Source organism: Girardinichthys multiradiatus, chromosome 9 (assembly GCF_021462225.1).
Source record: "Girardinichthys multiradiatus isolate DD_20200921_A chromosome 9, DD_fGirMul_XY1, whole genome shotgun sequence".
Classification (NCBI taxonomy): domain Eukaryota; kingdom Metazoa; phylum Chordata; class Actinopteri; order Cyprinodontiformes; family Goodeidae; genus Girardinichthys; species Girardinichthys multiradiatus.
Genome location: NC_061802.1, coordinates 19,374,985 through 19,400,313, shown reverse-complemented (window position 1 = coordinate 19,400,313; position 25,329 = coordinate 19,374,985). Strand labels below are relative to the sequence as shown.

Below are 25,329 nucleotides of genomic sequence, written 5' to 3'. Positions count from 1 at the left end.
TGATTTTCTTCTGAATATTTTGGGTGTTTCATCATGGTCTGAACCGCTTGTTATGACTTTTACCAGTTTAGATTTTGTTTTCTAAAGAATACATGAGAGTGAAACAAAGTGCCACAATCTGAAAGAGGTAGTAACTGAATTCCTCAATAAGTAAAATAATAGATTATTCCAATTTATCCTAACCCTTTTTACATTCATCAAAAAAAGTGCATTTAGGATATTTTTTTTTAGTTTTCATATATTTCATGAAGGAAATAAAGACTCAGCTTGATCACCAATCAGAGTCAATCCTTGTACTATCATAATTAACAATCAGAGGCAGCCAAGCGTGGTGCATCTCCAAACTGAACATTTCTAACTGTCTTTTCCCAAAAGCCCAGCATTAATTTAACCCTTACGCCTTCCCATTCCACATTGTAGGACTAATACATTTACAGGTAGTGAAAGACACCAGCAAGATTTGGAAATGGCTCACCTTTAAGCAGTGAAATCTGAAAATTTAAAATATCACCTATGGATATCTGTTTATATGGCTTTTTCATTTTCTGAACCTACTTTGTCCTCCTTAGGGTTGCAAAGGGGACTAAGGCATTTTCCATCAGTCAGGTGGCAAGTCCGTCACAGACAGCAACACATGCACTAACTCTAAAGGTCAACTTAACTGCATGTGAAATGATGTTAATCAATAGACCATAGTCAAGCCCTGTTCAGCATCTGATGCTTCAAATTAATTTCTTTATTCACGTGTGTATTTCAAACAATTACAAATTGCCATTTTGTAAAACATTTAACCTAATTCATAAAGGACTAAATGCATTCAAAACCTTTTTCTTACTTTAGTGTTTTTTATTAGTTTTTTGTTAAATACTAATATATACAGTTACAGTCCCTTGGAAAAAATTTTATTAATTTTAAGTTATAGACAATCAGAATCTAGAGAATAACTATGAAGTTGACAAAAAAGATTACATGTTTACACTTTTTACAGATAATCTGAAAAGTTTGGCATGCACTTGTATTCAGCAGCATTAGTCAACAGGCCTACTTTGTAGAACAACCTTTAGATCCAATTGCAGCTGCCTTTGGGGTTTGTCTCTACCAGCTTTGCATAAGTGAAATGTTACGGTTTCTTTGCAAAATAACTTAAAGTTGTGAAAACCATGCATCCCTTTCCTTTCACTTTACAATCAGCCACATATTTTTACTGATAACAGAAAATCCCTACAAATAGATTGAAGTTTGTGGTTGTAATATGACATAATATGATAAATGTGAACATAATACTTTTTCAAGTCACTGTGCAGATGATTTCAATCAACCTATTTACTCATTTTTATATTACTGATAGAGCCAATAAGAAATAATAAGAACAATATGTTTCCCCTATCCCAGACACAGAACTGGGATAGGGGAGCCTGTACATGGACTGTGCCTGTAGAGTCTCGACTCCTGCAGAACTTGGATTTTAAGTTTGTCTACCTCTCATCTATTCAAGGCTAGTTAGTTTGAAGTGACACTTATGTTGTAAATGTCCCATATATATGTAGAATGTAGTGGGAGGTTTCAGGAGCCAGATTATAATGGCGTCTCAGTTTCACCTTGAATATTATTTAAGTTCTGCTCTCAATCGCTCATTGATACAGTTTTGGCACATGTTAATTAAATGGGGGATGGGGAAGTTACTCAAATCACCTGCACAATATAAAAAACATTGGTGAGTTTGGAGTTGGAATATGCATATTTGATTTTAAAGTTAAAATCGTTTGCAAAAATGTAAAAGGCCAAGACCTCATCCTAATGAGCAGTTGGATATTTATCCTTGAGAACAGGGTGTTTTCTGTAAAATCTACAGTTTCTGGCAAGACATACTTTTAACATTTTTATTTGCTTTGACAAAATATATTCACATTAAAAGAGTCCGCGCACTATTATTACTAGCTGCAACAAACATTTTAAGAAATGTTATACAAATCAAAGGACACCATTTCAGCCACACTTGTTCCCTTCATCTGAGTAAAAGTGAAATGAGTAGTTGATTACATATCATCGGTTGTCTGTGGGTTGTTTAATGACCAAGATCATAATGTGTTGTCAGTAAAAGAAAAGTAGAGAAATGCACAAAATTTAGAGAGGGGTGCCGACAAAGAATAAAGGAACACGGGATTCAGAGATGAGCAGCTGAATGGACAGAGCTAGTTAGAAATACGCACACAACATAACAGTAATCCATATCAGACATTTAAATGTTAAACAGTCCTACAACAAGAGCGAAGTAAACCCCTGTGTTAATTACTGTCGACATGGAAAAAATATAATTAGATATGAGAGGGAAACAAACTATTTATGGCAAGCAAACGATCTGACTTAATGATCAGAGTAGAGCTAAGTCCTCTATTGATTTTACTGTTAAATATACAGCTCAATTAAAGATACAGCTGATTAAAAGATAACTACAACTTGCAAAAGCAGATGCAGAGAAGTAGGGGGATGTGCAGGAACCCTGTGAGCTGCAGTGAAAGTATTACAAGATATAAATCATGCCTTTCTTATGGGCAGCAAAGTAGAACACAACACTTAAAGCAACAAATTCTTTTCTAAATTGGTATGTTTCTCATAAAGACTGGATGCATATTTGAACAATAATGTATGTGAATAAAATATCAGACAAAAAATAAAACGGTAATTATATATATAATCTTTTATAATAATAAATATAATAAATCTTTTAAAGGTTTTTGACAATGTGAACTGAAGAACAATAATGCTGAGCCCCAAATACAAAAAGAAAAAAAAACAAAATCTACAATGCAATTTTCTTGTTAAAATAATTCAGTTTTTTAATACAAACTAGACAGCTACGTTGTCCCTTTTCCCCCCCTTACGTTTGTCAATGACAAATAAAAAACCTTGATACATTTTGTATCCTCTCCATGCAAGAAACAGTTTAATAGAAAACCTTTTTGTTTCTTATTTGTGAACAAAATATTGTTTAAATTGTTAAACTGTGACGTCCTTTATAACCTTACCTTTTTTCCTGGTAATAATAACAAACAGATGGGTGTTTTACTTTAAATAAGAAAAAAACTGATAAACACTAATTATCACAACATAATACATTAGTTTAAACCATTATACGCAATTAAAATCAGTCTAATTTGATGTGGGCAGCGCTTGTACCTACAATGCTGTTGTGAAAAAGATATCACTGGGATTTGAATTAAAGGTGGATGTTCTAAGGTCAAACTCAAAGAAAGCTGACTGAGGCCCTAAGCACAATGTTATTAAGGCGCCCAACTCCAATTAAGACCATGAGCCACCGCAGTGCCACTAACCTCCTTCATATTGTCCATATTTTCACAGTTAAGTAATGAGCCAATCCTAAACTAAACTGTATGAGAGAATGTGTTTTGCTGGACAATTCAATTTTTTTATTACTAACCAGCACTTCAGATAGTGCTAGTTTTAAACATCATTATATTTTCAATATTTAATTTCTTTCGTAATTCCATAAAGCTTTAATTCTAACAGAGGACAACGCCAGGCTAAAAATCATCAGACTGATCTCTTTTTTTGTGCTTTTTGTAAATTGTGAATTGAAACAAATTTGGAGTTCTGGTAGTAATTTTTTTTCTGCTGTCGACACAGTTTTGAGCAGTTTTTATAACTACTGCAGTGAAGCAGAAACAATGTGAGGCTTGATTAGCAACATGTTATTTAATTAAGTAGAAATTCACAATGTCTCATATATTTTTTAAATCCTTTTGTTAAAGCAAATGAAACTTGACAACATGTGCTAAGACTAGTTTAAGCAACCATGGAAAAAAAAGACTAAAACATTGTGGATTTTTTTAGTTACATCAGTGTAAATCATTTTCCAAGGTCAGATACTGAATGAAATAGTTAAATTATCTTTAATTATTACTCACACTATTGAGATGTTCCTTAGCATGTAAATAACTGGCACATTTGTGAACATGTCCTGTGAGCACCCGCAAAGTTTTTGTATACCTCAGGCTGGCAATGGTCCAGTTTAATACTAAGCATCGAGTGAAGCTCAACCAGCCTATGATTTAGAAAGCTTAGGCTCTTTCTTGTGTTGTTCAAGTAATTTTACCAGTTTGTTGAACTCCTGGATTGACAAGCTTGTAAAGTGTCACCATACATGGGAGGAGCTATAGCCAGAGAGTGGATTTGCCATGAGAGGGGTGTGCTAAACCTGCTGCGGTGTTCACGTAGGACATGTCAAAGTTACATCTTTATGAATGCAAGGACCCAAAGTTCCCCAGCAGTGAACTGCACCGACAACAGATGAGAAACTAAACTAATATTTTAAAGTTGCAGCTGAAAAGTAAATGTTATAAATAAGAGGAATTTTAAAAGATTCTTGTTTTTCAGTTTTTTGGTTCAGGTCCCTCTATTAGAAATAAATGTTAATCCTAAAATCCATCCAACATATTGTTTTCTTCTACCAATTTAAATATTTTTGCAATACTATTGCTGCTTTTGCATTGATTTGTGCTTTTTTATCTGGTCCAGAGACCTTGTATGATCATAAAAGCAATCTATCCCAAGTAAAAAAAAAATCACATGTATGAATGTGTAGTATTCATAGGACCACTAGAATTGTTTTTGTATTCATAGATATTTGAACCATTTCTTTGTAAAGATACAAGAGCAGATCTTTGGGACATGAAGTATTTCCTTTATTTATTATTGCATTTCCAGTCTTCAATGATTACTGAACTGCAGTGTCTGTGCAAACAACATATATGAGTGTGTATGTGTACCTGTAGGGAATTGAGAAGAATGAAGAGGTAGGCCATGACAATGGAAAATGGTACCAAAACGCCAAAGACCCATGTCAGTCCGAGGATTGGCAGCAACACCAACACCGCTTTCACTGCGGCCCTGTACTCACATGAAAACAGGAATACATCAAATAAGAAAATCAAACATACGCATAAGAATCTGAGCAATAAAACCCATCAAAGAGAAAATATATGAAATGTTTGACTGGCAAATCGGATTAAGGGTGGTGGTGGTGATTCAGTTTTGACAGCCGATCTGATTTGATCTCCAATTTAGCTCAAAGTTATTTCTTTTTTTTTTCTTAATAAGGGAATGTTTCATTTACAGTGCAACTCTTCCCTGGACATAAATACAAGAGCAAAACGCTCGCATTACCAAGCAAGACTAATGTAAGAGAAGCCTCGAATATGCACAGAAAAAAGCATGTTTGAAAAAAAGACCTTAGAATTTTATGAACTGATATTGGATCATGCAAAATATGTTTCATCTGAAATGGATGAATTATTTTTAAACCCAAACAGCAGCAAAAACATTTAACCATTCGGCTTCCTTTCTGATTATATTAAGCTCTATTTGCTCCTCTTCCAGCTTGCATAATATGCACCTATTAAATTTCCAATCCTTTTAGAAGAAAGGTCATGGCAGGCTGCTTCTTCCATACACAAAACCATGTGGGCAGGAAGGTTGATGTGGTGACAGCTTCCCACCCTCAATGTGACTTAATTCTGTTTAGAGTCAAATTAGCTACCCACTCAGGTGACTGCCAAACCGCAACAGCTGTCTGTGCATTCGTGTGTTTGTGAAGTGACATGCAACTAGAACTGGTTTATTCTGCGGGCCACTGTGTTTGAGTTTCCACAGCGGCCTGCCTTCCTGGGGTGCAAACCAGTTCAAGGCCTGCATTGAAAACTTTCACAGAGCATCCACTGTGCTTTTCTGTGGACCCAAGAGTTAAAACATCCACAAAAAATAAACTGTTTATTTGTATTAACATCAGTTTTTAACACTGCTCATATATATAGAGGAATGTGATATTACATGCCAAAAATGAGGCAATGATACACGTAATACTGTCTATGCATCAAACAAAATGTGAACAAAAATGTGTTGCGGACCTTTAAGGAGATCAACAGGCAACAGAAGTGGGACAAAATACAAGGAACGTTGTGAATTTTACTGATATAAGCTATATGGAATTGAAACATATTCAATTAACTAAAGCTTGAAGTAATTTAAATATAGTACTAATACTGACATACTTAAAATAAAAATCTCTGTGGATTAATAAGATAAGACAAAATTTGACTGGTGACTACATCTTTTGCCAGTAGCCTTGGAGCATTCATGTTTAAAAGAGGACAAATGGTGCCTCCTAGTGGCCACTACCTGATCTGCTCGTAGGCTTGCTCAGTAGGACTCATGCCCAAGGCAAGCATGATGGACCTTCTTTTTGCTGTGGAAATGGTGATCATTATCACCCTGGTCAGAACCAAGATATTGACCTGGAAATACATATATAAAGAATGAAAATGTAACAGAAAACAGAAGCATATAATTACATGTTATGTTATTTTGTTTTTTCATTATGACAGTCAGAATGGTGCTGCAAGAAATGCATCTGTGCAAACACACAATGTCTACTCTTGTCTAATGGGTTTCATCTTAAAAAAAAAGATGAAGATGCAGGCTAATATATATTTTTTATTTGGCAGAAAAGGTGAAGAAATTTAAAAAAGTCAATGTCGAAAAGTTACTGAGCACTTACCAAAGCTGTTGAACATCTACATGCCAAACTGTTATGCTTTTCCATCAACAATTTCAACAGAACAGACTAACATTTGAGTAACAGGCAGATATCCAGATAAACAAAAATTTAATGTGCTTTCAATTTTGTATTTTGTAATTTTTAATACTGAAAAGAGTACATTCAGAAAATAAATAAATTACTGACCATTATGATGAAGATGACAGGCCCAACGAATCCCCAGATGATGCCGTTCTGGACACTGAGCCAACAGTAGTCATCAGCTGAGTATTTGCCTGAGGCTGATGCAAGAGTGATGGTGACTATCAGCACAGGCAGACCTGGTAAGATGAGGATAGAAATTAATTTTACTGAGCTAAATTCGTTTGAATAAATAAAGGGAAATATGTAAAAATTACAAATATTTCTGGCACTCGAGTCTTTTTCTTTACCACATTTTTTTAATCTGAAGGAATATCTGTTTACTGCCTAAGATACTTATGACTTTTTTTTTTCCAAGAGGTGCCAGACTTGAAGCTGCAAAAACCTTCTCAGCCACTTGTCTAGCGCAAAGCAATAAACCGCCATACCCCAGCCGATGAGATAGTAATATTTCATATGATGATCCTCACTGAGGTTGACTGCAACTACTTTGCTCCAGAGCAGCAGCCCTTCGACTAGCATCCAGCTGAAAGCTGCCATGAAGAAGAGATGAAGCAGCGCAGCGACAAGTGTGCACGCCACCTTCAAAACAGCAATTAAAAGATCACAGACATAGAGAGAAATACAAAGGTTTTAGTTTACATATCAAAGTGAAGGTGTGCAGTAACCTAAACCAAATATTTGCCAAGAATTTATATATTTTTATGAGTGCAATTTTAGTGATTATTTAAAGTACATGCAATATAAATATACAAAACACACAAGCCATCCAAACAAATTATTTTTAAAAATAGGCTGCATCTTTTTAGGCCTTATTATGGGAAACTTGTGAAAGTAATGTATTTTTTTATTCACATACATTAAACCAAGTCTTGTTTTAGGATACAAAGACCAGGGGACAAGCCACCCGAGTGACCACCAGAGACTAAGCTAAGCCTTCCAGTAGATGGATACAACCTCTGTGGTTATTTATGTCACATTATCTTCCAAAATAATGTTCTTGTCATTAGTTTTTTAGCTCTTCAACCCCAAGGAATAAGTAAATGCACATTATGTTTAGTTTATTAGACCTTCTTTTAATCATAAGTTTTAAAAAAAATCTCTTCATTATTACTTTCATTTGTATTTCATGCAGGAATAAAAGTAAAAATGAGCATGTAATGAGCATGAAACTAATGTATAACACTATATATTTTCTAACCAGCAAACTTCTGCTGTCTTATTTAATTCATATTCGTCCATATTTGTAAATTACTGTGACAACATTACTCACGCAGACTGATAAATAAAAGATTTCTACCTTGCTGTGAATTGCTGAGCCACTGCAGAGCAGAATCACCTGGGCACAGATCAGAGCTACAAATAGGTTTTTATGGATGGAGGTTCTGTCTGATTTAGGGATGCTACAAACACAGAGAGGGACATTACAAAGGAAAAGATGTTTATTGCAACTATCAAATCACATGAGTGCTGATAAAATTTGTGAATTCAAAAGAAAGTGCAGGGTTTTTCTAGGTTTAGTTGCCTATAGATCCCCATAAGATGTATTGAAAGCCAACTAAGAGGATTGTTGCAAACTTATCTTTTTAATATCATCACTACTTTTCCCCTATATTTACCCCTAAATGTACTAAACAAAAGCGCTGATAATAAAAAACATAGATCTCTGTCTATGAGTTAAAGCTGAAGAAAGGAAAAACTCAAAACCTTCAAAAAAGGCCACCTATAAAAGAAGAGTTTGACCATAAAACACAAATTTCCAAATCTAAATTTAGTGTGTATTTTTCTTTAATTGTGCCTGATGATCCTCATGCAGAAAGGTGTAGCTGAATCCAAGCGGAAGATAAACTCGGACTAAATAAATCAAAGGAGTCTCAGCTTTGAAGCAGTTACACAAACTAAATGATAAATGCCAGCAACATTTGCCATAAATTCCCATGAAAACATAGACTCATGATTTGTTGTCATTATTCTCTTGGAGACACCTAAAAATTTTGTGACTAAAAAAGGTCAGTGGGGCTTTTCTGTAAGAAGTTTTAACAGCAATCTTACTTGGTGAGATTTAGTAGCTCAAATATCTTCAACAGTAGTTAAAAAAGCAGTTTGTATGGTAAAATGTATTGGTATCCCTAATAAGGAATAGCAAAAGACTTAAAAGTTTTTTGTTTTTTTTTATGGCAGAAGATTTTTCAGTCCAAAAAACAAAAACAAAACACACATTATTTTTAAAATAAATATAATGAATGTAGATTTTCTCTATAGTTATAGCTTTTTAGGTTGATCAGTTTCAGAGTTTCTATTAACTTCTAATTAGTAATCCAAGACTTCCTGTCTCTCATGTGTGATGTAACACAGATGCCCGTTTCTCTAAGCCACTGGCCCCTAGGCTGGATGAAGATGGATGGGCCCAATGATTATGGACAGAATCATGGTAAGTAAGGAAGAAAACTTCAAATCTCCAAAGCTCACTGGGAGACAACTGCAGCAAAGAGTGGGATCTTAGTATCACCAGGTCCCCTTAATGTACAATAACAATCACGATATCTATAAGTCAACTAGTTGTTTGGCAGGTATGCCATTAAACCGTTATGTGCTTTTGATTGAGCATAACAGAGGAGGAGCTGTGAATCTGGACAATCTAGAAATATTGTGCAAAGAGAAATGATCAAACATTCCGATGATCCTAGGTATCTTTAAACCTTTGAATTGTTAAAGAACACAAATGTGCTTTCCTACTGTAAAAAGTGGTTGAACAACATATTTATAGCATTGGTACCAACAACTGTGTGACTGCTGATTTCTTACAGAAAACTTTCCTCACTGGATAAAGCTGCAGAATAATACTATGAGTACTCTTTCCACCAGAGCATTAAAACACAACAAGCCGATACTACCCATCATCCATGTGTGCAAGTATTGCAGTGTATGGTACTAAAACCTCCTTTATAGCTCAATGACTTTAACCAGTTAGGCTAATGTCAGCACTGGTGCTTCACACCAAATACATTTTACCATCTGCAAGCAAATCTTCAGCTTTGCCCGTCTGTGTTTTTTCTGTGGTGCGTGATGAGTTAAATGAAGATCATACAGCAGCATGCAGGAAATGAACTGCTGCCCTCTTTGCTTTAAGGACAATTATAAATTGTCAGGGTAGCACCTCTTTTGCTAATGATAATTACCAGCAGCACCATTCCACCATAAAACGTCAGAGAGGACTCATGTGTGGACAACAGCAATTACTGCATGAGCACAAGTCAATACTGATAGAAGTCTGTAGGACAGAAGAGGACCTACACTCCCAGTATGTTATCCCATGCCAGTTGATTGTGTGTATGTTTGGTAAGTTCATCTTATTCAAGGACCTACTCTGGGGTTGTATATCACGTATTATTTTCTCCAATGGGACTAAAATGAACTAAATAAACAACTCTATAATTCTCAGAAATAATCAGATTTAAATTATTTACCCAACACCTAGCAATGAATGCCCATAGAATGAATGTCATGGTGTTGCCAAAAGGCTTTAGGCAAAACAAAAGAACTCAAAGATAATGTATTGTCTGGGACACCAAAGAGGCTATTTATTTGCATCACTGGTAAAAAGAACAGGAACGCTGACCAGCTACTCACTCCAGGACAGTAAAGAGCATCAAGGTCACCACCAGCGCGCAGAGAGATGCCCCACAGCCGATGAAAGTAAGCTTGGTTAAAATGAGCTCTTCTGCAGGATTCCACTGAAACAGAGGAACAAATGTGGTGATGGGAAGGAGGGAGGAAAAGAAAGCCGACAACCTTTTCTAAAATGGAGATTAGGATGTAGTGTGAATCTTTTAAAATGTAATTAAGTAAGAAGTTAATTATAGAATGGTTAAAATGTTTCTTTACATTCAGTGACAGAGGTCTCTGTGTGTTCATTGTTTCTGTCATTTCTAAAAACATAATAGGAAAAATCAAAGTACTACTAATGGTTTAGTTTTTAGTTTTTTTGTATTGTTGTTACAGTAAGAAAACTAGTCTTTTTTGCTATAAATGCTACACTTGTTGGTTGGCAAATCATACTATAAATCCTAAATCACTTTTAGAGATCTTCACATGAAACGTTAACAGAACTGGAGATTTTAAGGATTATAAGAGACTCTTCTGAATGTTTTCACTTTCGTAATATCTAAGATTAGTAACTGTTTATAATTTATTTTTTCTTAAATATCTAATAACGAAAAATAACTTTATACTTTATCTATACCAGTTAGTGTGCGTGAGTGCAGAGCCCATCACATCTGCCACACAACCTTGTTTGTCTGTATGTTTATACTGATATCCATCTTAAATAAAAGTGTTAAGGGCTGCTTGACTTCAAGACCAGTGAAGTTTACTTGTGTAGCACATTTCAAGGGAAGGAGGCAACTCCTTAGAACTGTTCTGACCCATTATATTTCTGGATAATGAAAGAATATTACTTTTAAAACTGGTCCATGTCTGAACAAAGACTGAGAGACTTCCCGGTGCTCTATCCCTTCCTACTAATTTCTTCTAGGAGAGCCCAGCTCAGCTAGTCTGTTTCAAGGTGGAAGCTCCTAGTTAACCTTCATCCCCAGGAGAAACTTTTACCAAAATGTCTTAGTTAATAGTTTAAATAGAACAAACAAATCTAAATAAATGGGGTTTTTAAACATTGAGTTAAAAGAACTCAGGGATTCAGCATTTTTGCTGTTTTCTGGAAGTTTGTTCTAGATTGGTGGAGCATAAGAACTGAATGCTGCTTCTCCATGTTTGGTTCTTCACTGATCATTCATTAACATTTATTGCTTGAGAAATTATTTCCCCCACTAAAAATGTCTTCGGTTCAGTGCTCATTTATAATCACCTAAAAAATTATATCTAAGATACTGTACATCTACCTTGCCTTATCTACTGACTCTCTTAAAAGCATTTAGGGCTTTTATGAATGTATCTGAAACATTGGAATTTAAACCGTCTCCCATGATTGAATGGAAAAGAGCAACATATTAATGTCATGAAATATGAAATACACTATAATATATGTTAGATTGTACTGCATATTGTCAATAGGACAATAGGTTGTGTTCATGATTTGTCATATCGTTTTAGTTCCACATATACTTGCAGATATTTACCTCACGTCATAACAAAATATCTGGCGTTACCTTAGATTCAAAGTAATTCATCAGGACTGCAAAGTTGGTCGTATGGTTACACAGACATGAGGTGACACCAGAGCCGACAAAGATCACAGAGCAACCATCACTGGACCAGCTACTTGTCTGACTATGCCTAGGTAATAGAACACAAAAGCATTGACACATAAATCAGCACTCATTAGTTTTATCCAGCATGTTCTCCTCGTGCATGCATGGGTTATCACCGGGTACTCCGGCTTTCCCCAACATCCGAAAACATGGCTGTTTCGTTAATTGTGTGAACATGTGTATTTATGGTTATGGATCCTGTCTGTGATGGACTGGAGACCTTATTGGGGTGTACCCTGTGTATGTACGTATGTATGAACGTATGGATGGATGGATGGTTTTATCCTTAACATAGTTTTACATACAGGTGCTGGTCATGAAATTAGAATATCATGAAAAAAAATATTCATTTCAGTAATTCCATTCAAAAAGTGAAACTTGTATATAATATTCTTTCATTACACACAGACTGATATATTTCAAATGTTTATTTCTTTAAATTTTGATAAATATAACTGACAACTAATGAAAACCCCAAATTCAATATTGGGGCGCGGCGCAGATGTTGTAGGGGTTAAGCGCGCGACCGTAAGCAGAGGCTACAGTCCTCGAAGCGGCCGTCCCAGGTTCGAGTCCCGAACCCGGCAACATTTGCCGAATGTCTCCCCCTCTCTCTACCCCTCTTTCCTGTCTGCCTACTGTCAAAAAAAAAATAAAGGCCACTAGTGCTGAAAACAAAAGGTTCAATATTGAAGTCACCTTGTGCCGCACTAATCAGCTAATTAACTCAACACCTGCAAAGGCCTTTGAATGGTTCTTCAGTCTAGTTCTGTAGGCTACACAATCATAGAGAAGACTGCTGACACCTTGCACAAGGAGGGCAAGACACAAAGGGTGATTGCTAAAGAGGCTGACTGTTCACAGAGCTCTGTGTCCAACCACATTAATATAGATGCGAAGGGAAGGAAAACAATGTGGTAGAAAAAAGTGTACAAGCAATAGGGATAACCACACCCTGGAGAGGATTGTGACACAAACCCCATTCAAAAATGTGGGGGAGATTCACAAAGAGTGGACTGCAGCTAGAGTCCGTCCTTCAAGAACCACCATGCACAGACTAGAGCAAGACATGGGTTTCAGCTGTCACATTCCTTGTGTCAAGCCACTCTTGAACAAGAGACAGTGTCAGAGGTGTCTTGCCTGGGTTAAAGACAAAAAGGACTGGGCTGCTGCTGAGTGGTCCAAAGTTATGTTCTCTGATGAAAGTAAATTTTGCATTTTCTTTGGAAATCAAGGTCCCAGAGTCTGGCGGAAGAGAGGAGAGACACAGAACCCATGTTGCTTGAGGTCCAGTGTAGTGTTTCCACAGTCAGTGATGGTTTGGGATGCCATGTCATCTGCTGTGTTTTCAGAGGTCCAAGGTCAATGCAGCCATCTACCAGGAAGTTTTAGAGCACTCAATGCTTCCTGCTGCTGACCAACTTTATAGAGATGCAGACTGCATTTTCCAACAGGACTTGGCACCTGCAAACAGTGCCAAAGCTACCAGTACCTGGTTTAAGGACCATGGTATCCCTGTTCTTAATTGGCCAGCAAACTCACCTGACCTTAACCCCATAGAAAATCTATAGGGTATTGTGAAGAGGAAGATGCAATACGCCAGACCCAACAATGCAAAAGAGCTGGTCCACTATTCAGAGCAACCTGGGCTCTCATAACACCTGAACAATGCCACAGACTGATCGACTCCATGCCACGCTGCATTGCTGCAGTAATCCATGCAAAAGGAGCCTCAACTAAGTATTGACTGCTCTATATGTTCATACATTTCTGTTCATAATTTTCAGTTGGACAACGTTTATAAAAATCTTTTTTTTGATTTGATCTTAAGTAATATTCTAATTTTCTGAGATACTGAATTTGGGGTTTTCATTAGTTGTCAGTTATAATTATCAAAATTTAAAGAAATAAACATTTGAAATATATCAGTCTGTGTGTCATGAATAAAAATATACAAGTTTCACTTTTTGAATGGAATTACTGAAACAAATCAATTTCATGATATTCTAATTTTCTGACCAGTAGTTGTACCTCACTGTGTTTTACAGATATATATAGATAAGATGACAATATATTTTAATCTGCTGTATTTCATGGAATAAACTATAAAAGTCTGACTGTGTGAAATATGTATTTTAAAACCTGTGTTTAGAGCCCCATCTGCTCATTTATTCATTTCATTACAACCTTATTTACAGAAAAATATGCTACAGCTGTTTAAGTGAGTCTGCTGTTGCCCAAACTTACATCCGGCTAAAATTCCAAAATGCACAAACACGAGGAACTCTCCAGGAATACTCTTCCTAGAAACAAAAAAACAGATTTGGACTTACTTCCATCTCTACTTATAACAAAGTGTCAAAATATTGTTATAACCTCAAGCTGAATAAAGACTAGTCTCTTAACATCCTACCATGATGATATGATTTGCTAGCACAGTACTGCAATCCCAGCATGTTCCCTGATATGTGCCATGGCAAAGGCTTTGAGTGCCACTGTTAACAGGTAGTAAAAATTAAAGTTAACCTTGTAAAGTCTCCTAAATTGTATATCATCTCAAACCTCACTATGCTTTAATCTTGTAAGAAAACCAATGCCTCTCATGTGTAGCTGGGGACTATGTTTTCTTTTTTTTATTTTAGACTCTTACCCCCACAGAACTGACCCGTTTATTCAGAAATAATATTCAAATTGTTTTTAGAAAATTGTACCATTGGCAGAAATGTCACTTTTGGATGGAACTAAATGTATCGAGTACACTGAAAACTACAAATCTTTGAATAGTAACTGCAATAATGGTGTGAGTATTATACTGTATGAGACACCCGGAGCAATGTCCTGTACCACTTGTGAAGATGAAAGGGTGTACTGGACGACCACAGGGACGGTTTGGCCCTTCGAGACATCTCGGACGGTCGATGATATGACAGCAGAGGTTAGTTTGCCCGGAAGAGTACTGGAAAGGCAAAGAACAGTTATCACTGACATATGCCCTACTTAAATAAATATAAAAGTTTAACCTAATCTACTGCCAAAGTTTGACTGTAAAAACGCTCAAAATACAAGCATCACATTTGATCTTCTGCCTTCTTGTGACCATAACAGAACAGACGGTTGAAAACTGCTGAAAGTTTAACTATTTCTAACAATAGCAGAAGTTAAATAAAATTGTGTTATGATCAGAATAAAATGTTAGGAGATTTTCAATTTATAGCAGGTAACATTGAATGGTAGCTAACCTTTGTGCTTTGTCTTGCTGACTTTCTGCAGGTTTCTCTCCTGCAGACACAACCTCACTGAGGTGGCTGTAGTAAGTATGAATAAACATCACTTCTTTATATCCTGTTTTCACAGAGGGTAGAAAAAGAAGAGCTTTATGTGTAAATCCATTGTGCCTCTAATTATAACAATTGACAACCAAAGAAAACGTTTCAACTGCAAGTACATTTTAACACGCTGGTCCTCTAACGTGCAAAAAATAACCTGTAATAGTTGCTTGTGTTGGCATGTAAATCTGTCAAATTTGGTGGTGTTGCGCTGCAAACATTAACATCTAGATATTGATTTCAATGGTAAATAAAAAAAACAAAAACATAAGTTGTGGATAATGACATTTTATTCCTACCCAGTTTGTATATCCGCTGGAGTTCATAGTCTGGGATAATCAGCTCATCATGACTACTTCTGCTAGGGATGTGAGAGGTGACTGCAGACAGCTTGAAGACCTGATTACTGCTCTTGTGAGAAAGTTTTTGCCACTTCAGGTAAACATCTGATAGCACAAGAAGCAAAATACATTCAAACGATCTATCATTTTATACTGTTGATGGTTTATGTTACATGTCTGAAGATGTAGGCACTAAGACGTAAAGAACATTATATCACCTATGTTTTTAGTAGAAAGAGTGAAATCTCTTTGCTCCGCAGAAAGTGTGTCTGCAAGAGCTTCAGTGAGACCATCAATGCTCTTGATAATTGTAAATGGTCCTATGTTGACCTGCAAAGAGATCAGAAAATCCCAATAAATGGAGTGATGGAGTTGATAGGTAGGAATTTTGAGGAATCTCTATTATGCAAAAAAATGTCCTATCTCACCCCGTCCTCAGTCCACCCAATCCACTGGGTAGCCATGTGCGGCTCAAGCATCATACTTGCAAGGTTTAAATAGTTTGTAGCAATGGACACCATGACCTCTGCTGTATTGGCTCCTGCAGAACGGGCACTGGCTGCAGTGCTATCAATCACCTGAGAGAGGTAGAGGATGTCACTCGAGGTTAAGGGGCGAGGACCATCAGCTTCTATTGCATACAGGGCAGCCTGAGTCAGCTGCTGCAGGGAGGTCAGATCTATGTCTCGGGAGGTGTTGACACTTAGCTCCTCCATTACCTAAAGAGAAAGATAGATAGATGGAATGATAGATTTAAACCTTTACCTGTGGAAAAGCAAACCGAGTGTAGGGTTTCTAACTAACTAATCCCCTATGCAGACACATCTCTCCAAATGATTTGGACCGAATAGTTAAGTCCTAAATAATCTCTTTTTAGACATAAAACAAAATGAGATACATGTCAGAATAATAACTAAATGTCTGGTTTCAAATTATCATATTTGAAGTGCGAAGAACATATTTTAAAAGTAGGGGCTGTGGTTTCAAGGTTTCCTTCAGCGCACCTCAAGAAGTATATGTTCATGAATGTTAAATTAGATACTTTTGCCAAAGTTAACTAAAGTTCAGAACTTACCTGCCTAATCTTTGGATCTTCGCTCAGTCTACTGACAAAAGGGGACTTTGGTAAGGTGTACTTTTCTGCGAAAGTGGAAACAATACAAAGCAGTCAGACCAATCCTTGCAGGAAATTTGACAGATTTAACCTTGTTTCACAAGTTCGATCAACAGCAGCCAAGGGAAGTCAGTGTTTTCAGTTTTAATTAATAATAGTCATATTTTCAGCATTTGTGATTTTATCTCCACCTCTGCTGAACTTCCATGGGGTGTACCACAAAGATCAATTCTTGTTCCTCTTCTTTTATTTTACTGTACATGGTGCAGTTTGGGTCTATTTTCTGGAAATATAGCATTACTTTCATGTTATGCAAATGACTGCAGTTTAATCTTCCACTTAAGCACATCAATAGGTAAACTGTCCAGCAGCTCCTGGACAGACCAGTTGACATGAGGATATACTTAGCCCTGAACTTTCTAAATGAGATAATAAGGCTAAAGTCATGACAACTTTGGTCGCAATTTTGTTGTGAAAATTGATCCCATGCTTAAAGTTGACAGTCACATAAAGGCAATGGTAAAATCCTGTTTTTTCAGTTGGATTCATGTTAAAAAATAAAAATCCTATTCTGTCTAAATCCAGTAACAGCACTTTAAATATATTGTGTCTTTGTTATTGTAATGCTATTCTTTTTAGAAGTAATCAGGAGGCCTTTGTTCAGTTATAATGGGGGCAAAATGTCACCTCATTATTTTTAACTGGTACAACTAAACATAGCACATTTCACCAGTACTGATAACTCTTCACCAGCTCCCATTTCACTTGTGTATTAAATAAAATACCGTTACTCCATTTTATCTGTCCAAACTCCTCCATCCGCATGGACCATCACATTCCCTCAGGTCAACAAACAAGATGCTTTTAAAGGTTTCAAACTTAGAGGTAATGGAGCTTTTATTGTTGCAGCTCGTAAACTGTGGAATGCTTTGTGATTGCATGGCTGTCTGAAACATTCACTTGCTGAATTAAAATATTGGTAGAAAATTTGCGTTTACCCTCTGGCCTTTGACCCAATATGAGATGTGTATTGTGATCAGTCTTGATGTAATTGTTTTGTGTTTTATAATAAATTGGTACAATATGGCATATCACAGGTAAATACTACATAAAATTTATAGTACAAGACAGTCAAAACAGGGTCTAATTACAATAAATGAGGGAACTCACCAAAACAAAAACTTACCTTTCTTAAACTGACAGATAACTCCTATGTATGAGCTGCAATTTTCTACGCCACAGCTCTCCGTAACAGGGTCAAAGACTCTACAATCTTCATGAACCATCTTTCTCTGCAACACTCCAACTGTTAAAGTTTGATTTTGCCAAGACGTCCCATCCAACGAGGAACTGAATAAATCCACCTTGAAATCAGTGAATTTTTCTAGCAAAGAAAATAGTTATAGTTAAACCATCTGTTTATCTGCTTACAAGATTTAAGAATTGTTCACATAACAATTGCTTAAAAAGCCTAAATGTACAATCTTTCAAAATGTTCCCCGCTTCTATTGTACAGAGAGAACCACCTCAGGTTTTAGTTTTCATTTTACCAAACTCCATATTCATATTGAGTTTAAGATGATACTGAACTTTGCTAAATATCTATTATAACAAACCATTTAAGGTGTAAGCAGTCCAGTCAGTTATAAAATGATTTCCAATGGTGTTTCAGAAGTAACTGTATGCATTTTGCTTTCAGAAGTTTAAAGAGCAGAAGTTTAAAGAGGTCCTGGCTGATGATTATAGATAACGTTTATTTAGTGAGGCGTTGAATAAAGACTAATGTGGAATGAAAGTCAGAGAGAAAGTGTGTGTACTATAATGTCTGCAGGTTGAGTTGTAGTAGAGGGAGTGAGGCTTTTGCACACTTAATGCACACTGGGGACCATGATGTCAGAGAAGGAGAAGTCTGTTTTCAAGGGTGGGACTCAAAATGATCTAAGTTAAAAAACATTTACAATAACCATCTGGAGTTACAGTTTGCTAGTTACAACTTGGTCACTATTGTTCCTATTTATCTGCGGGTCCTCAGTGGAGTGGCTTTAAAAGATTTATCTATCAGCATTGGCAGCTACAGCAGATAGGCCAGTACAGTGCTTTGGAAATGTATTCATACCATCCCATGAAAATTTCTAATATATTTTTTCATTGCACCTATGAATTTCAGTGTGTTTCATTAAGTTTATATGTGATAGACAAACATAAAGTAGCACACAATTGTTAAAGGTAAGGAAAGGGATTAATGGTTTACAATTTCCTTTTAAATAACAAGTGTGGTGTGGATTTGTATTCAGCTTTGCCTCTAGTCTCAGCTGCAAGCCCATTCAGGTATCTTTCAACCAGCTTTGCAAATATAGAGACGGACTTTCTTGCCAATTATTCTTTGCAAAATAGGTCAAGCTCAGTTAAATTAGATGGAAATGTATGTGTAAATGCTTTGATCTAAATCATTCTCTAGCCCTGGGTAAAGGCTTAGGCTCATTGTCCTGTTGGAAGGTAAATCTCAGCTAACCTCATGCAGCCTGTAGCTGATCCTCGTCTTCCAGGATCTCCCCGTTTGTAGCTCAATCCATCTTCCCATCAATAATAAACAGCTTTCCTGTCACAGCTAGAGAAAATCATCCGCACAACATAATGCTGTCACCACCGTGTTTCACCCCGGTAATGATGTGTTCAGGGTGATGTGCAGTGTAAGTTTTCTGTCACAAAGAACATTTTGAATATCGGCCTAAAGGTTTAATTTTTGTTTCATCTGACCAGAGCATGGTCTTCCATATATTTGCTGTGTCCCCTACATGCCTTGTGGTGAACTGCCAACTGGAACTCTTTTGTCTTGCTTCCTTTTTACCACTCTACTATAAAGGTTGGCTATTTGTAGAGCATGATGAAAGGTTGAGCTGTAGACACATTATCCCAACTGAACTGTGGATCTGTGCTGACCTTCCAAAGATACAGGAGATTTGTTTGGTGCTTTTCTGATTAATCCTCTCTTTTGCCTGTCAGTTTGGGTTGACTCCTTAGTCTTGGTACATTTGCAGCTGTGCTATACACTTTCCATTTTCAGATAATGGTTTGAGCTGTGTTTTATGGGATATTTAAAGCGTTCAATGTTGTTTTATAACCTAAGACTGCCACAACTTTATCCCTGACCTGTTTGATATGTTCTTTGGTCTTCAGTATTCTCTTTGGTCAGCAATTAATTAACTACTGAGATTCTATTACACACAGAAACTTTGTTTACTAATTTGACTTCTATATGAAGTTATTTAGGTGTATAAGAATAAGACCGGCTAAATACAAATGCATATCAGAATTGTCAGATTCTTCTTTGTAAAAAATAATGAATACGTAATTTTCTTTCCTACTTCAATTGTGCATCCCTTTTTGGTGGTCTGTCACCTAAAATCCTAATAAAATGGACTGAGGTTTGTGGTTGCAACATGACAAAATGTGAAAAAACAAAAGAAGTATTGACACCATTTAAAGGCACTGTAAAAAATAAAAATCAAGAACATCTATTACTTTATCACTTAACTTGGGGTAGTTTGTGCAACAGTTTCAGTAACATCAGATGTTGAAAGCTGTTACTCTACAGTATATGTTAGATATAAAGTAAGAATCAAGGACCAAAATATTGACAGGATCTAAATGTGGGTCTAAATGAAAAAGGGGCAGATTTGGGACTTGTCGTACGTGTAAGGTTTTCCCTATTTTTCCTTTGGACACAACAGACTGCCAGATCGGTGGAGGTTAGTAGAGGTTAGCTCAGATCTTGGAATGTTACTAAACTGTGTGCTTTTTACTTGTGTGTTCTTGATGTGTTGCTTTTTCTCTGCATAGCAACCACACCCAACCCGATTGTGAAACCAACTAATTTGCAGGGAAAAAAAAGCTTGACAGTTTTCTGAAGCTCTGGACCATATGGGATGATTATTTTTTCTTTAAGGATAAAAATATATGCTTTTTTTCATTTACTTCATTATAAACTAAGCTTTGACATGAGATTTTTGCAAAACCTTTGCCTTCTTCCTCCCATTTAAACTGTACCTTGACACGGGCTGTTCCCCTGCAGACGTTCAAGAGAGCCCTCTATTTCCAGAGATGCTTCACTCCACCTCAACACCAGCCCAGAGGAGATGGTTGAGCATTCATTTTCCATGGTGAGTATTTCACAGCTGCTCAAAACCCGATCCCAAATGTGCAGCTCAGTGATGTTCCCCCTGAATGAGTCATTGGACATAAAAGAGCCTCCATTCTGCCTCTCACCAAGAATGAAAGAGCCATTTGGGCCAATGATGTCATCATTACTGTTAACGCCATTTCCGCTTGAAACCAAGTGACCGTGAGCATACAGGGCCCAGCGTCTGCCATCCTGGCTCCAGGAAACACACACAGAATGCCAGGAGTAGTCATGTTCGAAAGCCTCAACATACGACCCTTGTTTACCGTGGATCAGCAGAGCCAGCTGCACAGGCCTTCCCTGGGCCAGGTTTGCGCGGAGCTGGAAGTCATTGACGGAATGAGAAAAGATTGTGGAAATTCCAAAGCTGTTTGGATTGAAGCGTAGTTGGGTGCAAATAGTCACTGAGCTCATGGAGGGGAACTTGTGCAGGAGGCGGACATATGTCTGATTCGAGGACCTGGAGAAATCCAGGATCAATATCATGGAGGAATCTTCTGATTTCGTCCCAAACAGAGAGAAGAAAGTAATCAAAAAAAGTTAATCATTAAATTAACCTTGGAGTTATTTTACTTCTGTTAAACAAATGTGAAATATTCATGCATCTTATTTGTTGACTGAGTAAGCACAATTGACCTACTTTTTTGATGTGTTAAGATTTTCCTACCAATCCAAACAGGATGAGAGATATTCCAGTATTTTAAGATGCTGGTTAGCTGTTGGTTCTCTGCCGAGTTGGATACAGTGGCTAAGGTCCCGGATTGCTGCTCGCACAGTTCCTCTGCAGCCTTCCAATCCAGGCGACGGGAAAAATACTCATAGTACAACTTATCATATGGCCGACTTCTGCTTTTCACTCTAAATGCTATTTGAAAAGCAAAAGAAAGGAAGTGGATAGAAAGGCTCCCAGCAAAGTGGTATGGGTTTTACTTCAGTACCTATTGAATAATCCAATAGAGTTTAGATAAGATCAAAAGTGTCACTACAAAACACTGAAACGTGGATGATAAGATCTATGAGAACTGGCAGGAAACAGTAATATTCCATATGAGGCAGATTACTACGTAAATGGTACTATGGAGATCTAAAAACTTAGATTTCATTCCAGCATTCCAGCCAGGCACCATTAAAGGGGTTATGCGAATTTTCCAAGCCTTTACAGCAAAGGGACTCTTAAGCTTCTGCCAATTCTCTAATTTTATACATGCGCATGTCTAAAACATGCATTACATGGGTGGATAAATTACACACGCTGACTATGAGTCACAGGCCAAGTAATGATGCAAATGCTGAAAAACATCTGGGTGGCTCACCGAGAGGAATACCTCTCTGACCTTCCCAATGCATGTGAGACTTCACATCTCAAGTACCATGTAAGGCATTTTCCATGTAGTTTTCACACAGGATTATCCTCCTAATTACTACAGAGCACCAAACTGGCCAGTTACATCAAAAATCTATTTTCATTTGTAGATTTTATTCCAACATTTTGAGCAAGTTTCTACAACCCGGAAAAAGATGGACTGCTCCCTCCAAATTGGTTATCAGGTGAAGGAGTTCAACTAGTATTTTGGTATGTTGTTCACCAGCAATAGTAGGATGCAGAGGGAGATGGATGAGCGGACTGAGGTCTCATCTGCTGTAATGCGAACGCTGTTCTGCTCTGTCAAGTTCTTGATTTATTAGTCTGTATGTTTCAACCTTTACATACGATACCATAACATGGCTGGGGCTCAACCTTAAAGATCTTGGAGCAGAACCACTGCTTCTCCGCATCAAAAAGGAGCTATCTGAGGTGGTTCAGGCCACTCGGCCGGAACTCCTTCAAGGGGCTATATCTCCCCTCTGGTTAGGGAAGACCTTGGGATCCCTCAGTATGAGGAAGAGAGTGCTACTGGGGAGCGGGATGCCTGTAGGTTTCCTTCCTGGAACCGCTACCCCGACAATACAATGTCAGAAAAGTGGAAGAAATTAGACACATGGATCAACATGTCATGTCAGGTCATTTCATGTAATTTCTTAACATGGGACTTTATCAACACTGAATAAAAGGGCACAAATTAAAGGTTGGGTTTTTCAGAAATCTTACCACAATATTAGATGAGATTAATTTATGTCCACATCCTAACCAAAGGTGCCACTGATATGATGACCTTTAGGTTAGCATTAGGTTTGCTACTTTATCAGCTAAAAACATCTGTGCATGTTAACTTAGAGAAAAGAAACTTACCTAGTAACAAGCTCTGAACGGAAACCTGTAACACAAATACAGGTTTAGCTTAGCTCGGAAGACTATTTAACTTGAAAACTAATTAGTGACCCGATTAACTAATAAAAACAAATGCTTTAACTCCACCCAGTCCTGTTTTTAAATCTTCAAATATGTTTTATTTTACTTAGATTTCATTCCAGGATTCCGAAGGAGAATTGTTTGATTATCCAAAAAAGGAAAAGGTCTATAACTACCCAACATATTATTTAACTTAACAGGACAGGCATATTAAATATTTATAAAATTAACTAACTGTCATAATGGGGTTTTGAGGTGGACCAAAGTGCAGACAAGAGCTGGGCAACAGCATGTTGTAAGAAGTCTTCAGTCTTTATTCCAGAGGTTTTTACAAAAATGTAGCAAAAATCACTGCAGGTACTAACAAGAATCAAGACCAAAACGTACAGAAGTTCTCTCTGCAGGAACGTAGCGAAACAGAATCAGAGGTAGTAACGGAAGGAACCAGCAAAGCAACAAATAAAACCAACTAATATACAGAGGGAGACAAAGGCAGGTAATCAAAGGAACTAAGAATAGGTGAGACAAGGATGCAGGGAGACAGAAGGAACAGGTGGAACAAATACAAAAACCGAGCATGGGCGAAGTGACTAATAAACAATAAAGAGAAACACAGACCAAGCAAACCCATAAACAAAGATAAATAATCAAATGAAGCATAAGAAAACTAGAATAACCATGAACTAAAGTAGACAGAGAAACTAGAGGGAACATAGGAACAGCAACAACAACCTAAGAACAAGCAAAGAGCCCATAAAGAGAACCTGATTACAAAAGTAAACTAACCTAACCACACTGACTGAATTGACAGGAAAGGAAACAGAACGAGAGAACCAGAATATGTACAAACCAAAAATAAACAATAACTAAAGCTAACCTATAAGGAAGAGCTGGAAAGAGAACAAATACCTAACCATAAATAAATACAGAGATACTAAAGGAGGAGCTAAACTGAAGAATCCAAGGAAGACAAGAACTTGTGAAGAAGAGTTGCGTGATTGTTTTTCATCTTGTCAACTTGTAAAAACTGTAAACCACACTTGCGTTGAGTGTAAATTATTAAATTATTTGAGTGCTCAAAATGTGCGCTCACAAATGATACTAAACTGTTTTAAACGAAGAGAAACAGGTTTAAACAACTAGGTAAAAATTAAAGACTGGTACTTACAAGCAGACTTAAGATGGGGATAAACAACCAGTGCATCCTGAAACAAATACCTTGTTAGCTGGAAATAAAACAGGAACAAATCCAGCTGTGGTTTTCCAAAACAGAGCGGATTGTTTACCTGATTTATTGGTCGTACGTGTTCTTCATTTCAAGTCAAGTTATGTCTGTGGACGCACCATTATTTCTCTCCAATGTTTTACTTCTTAACTAAAAGTAGAGCCGAAGTGTTGCTCTAGGGAACATGAAGGGAGGATGCAGATGTGGCTACGCACACGATGAGTGGGTGTAACCTGGAGCCAGCAGCAGATGGTGGTAAAAGTATGGTTCAGGGGCATCTGGGTGGACTTGTTGGGGTCTGCAATTTAAAGCTTATTTTTTATACGTTTCGGGAACAGTTTCTAAGCACAGTGAATATTTAAAGTGTTGACTATTTTTTAAAACCTTTGGCAATTAACTCTGGCAAGTTAAATATCAGGTTCTGGACCAATGCTGACTGAAGGTAGAGTATTTTTTCTTAAAAGTGATTAAAACTGATGACATTTTGTTGGCTTCTTTTTATCCACCTTGTATTTGACAATTAAGCATAGTATCTCAGTGGGGTTAAGATGTTTCCTGCATGTCCACATGTCAAATATACAAATGTAAAGACCCATTGTTAATACCTTTACATGATGAAACACTATTCCAAGCTGAACAATTCAAAGATCTCTACTCCTTGAGCCTAGACATTGAAAGGACATTTTCTAATACGTTTTACAGTGTTTCAGTCCAGACGTGGCTTGTTTTCTGCCCCTCTTGTTACAGAATCCTTGCCTGTGGGTCCACAGATTATCTCACCCATACCTGCTGCCAATGTTTACCGAGCTCTGCATTGGTGGCAACACCCTTTCGAATTGCCTGCTAGACTTTTGGGTGTCCTGAACCTCTC

The 25,329-nt window shown here is 37.0% G+C and overlaps 1 protein-coding gene across 5 annotated transcripts in view; it reads right to left on the bottom strand.

The window, feature by feature from the left end:
• LOC124873636 (adhesion G-protein coupled receptor D2) overlaps positions 1-24,658 on the bottom strand; it is a 128,471-nt gene extending 103,813 nt beyond the window's left edge. For 2 of the 5 annotated variants that reach the window (XM_047374409.1, XM_047374412.1), the window contains exons 1-20: positions 24,520-24,658; positions 24,402-24,438; positions 23,174-23,198; positions 21,584-21,808; positions 20,811-21,440; positions 17,950-18,147; positions 16,725-16,789; positions 16,078-16,368; positions 15,868-15,979; positions 15,608-15,754; positions 15,222-15,324; positions 14,827-14,938; positions 14,230-14,285; positions 11,881-12,007; positions 10,346-10,449; positions 8,016-8,118; positions 7,144-7,297; positions 6,761-6,894; positions 6,196-6,311; positions 4,788-4,908 (exon numbers count right to left, since the gene is read on the bottom strand). In XM_047374409.1, the coding sequence (XP_047230365.1) occupies positions 4,788-4,908; positions 6,196-6,311; positions 6,761-6,894; positions 7,144-7,297; positions 8,016-8,118; positions 10,346-10,449; positions 11,881-12,007; positions 14,230-14,285; positions 14,827-14,938; positions 15,222-15,324; positions 15,608-15,754; positions 15,868-15,979; positions 16,078-16,368; positions 16,725-16,789; positions 17,950-18,147; positions 20,811-21,440; positions 21,584-21,808; positions 23,174-23,198; positions 24,402-24,437 (2,859 nt within the window). In that variant the 5' untranslated portion in view covers position 24,438; positions 24,520-24,658. Of the gene's footprint in view, positions 1-4,787; positions 4,909-6,195; positions 6,312-6,760; positions 6,895-7,143; positions 7,298-8,015; positions 8,119-10,345; positions 10,450-11,880; positions 12,008-14,229; positions 14,286-14,826; positions 14,939-15,221; positions 15,325-15,607; positions 15,755-15,867; positions 15,980-16,077; positions 16,369-16,724; positions 16,790-17,949; positions 18,148-20,810; positions 21,441-21,579; positions 21,809-23,173; positions 23,199-24,401; positions 24,439-24,519 lie in introns of those variants that run through there. The other 3 variants (XM_047374411.1, XM_047374410.1, XM_047374413.1) reach the window with 3 other exon arrangements.
• Positions 24,659-25,329: the final 671 nt, after the last annotated feature.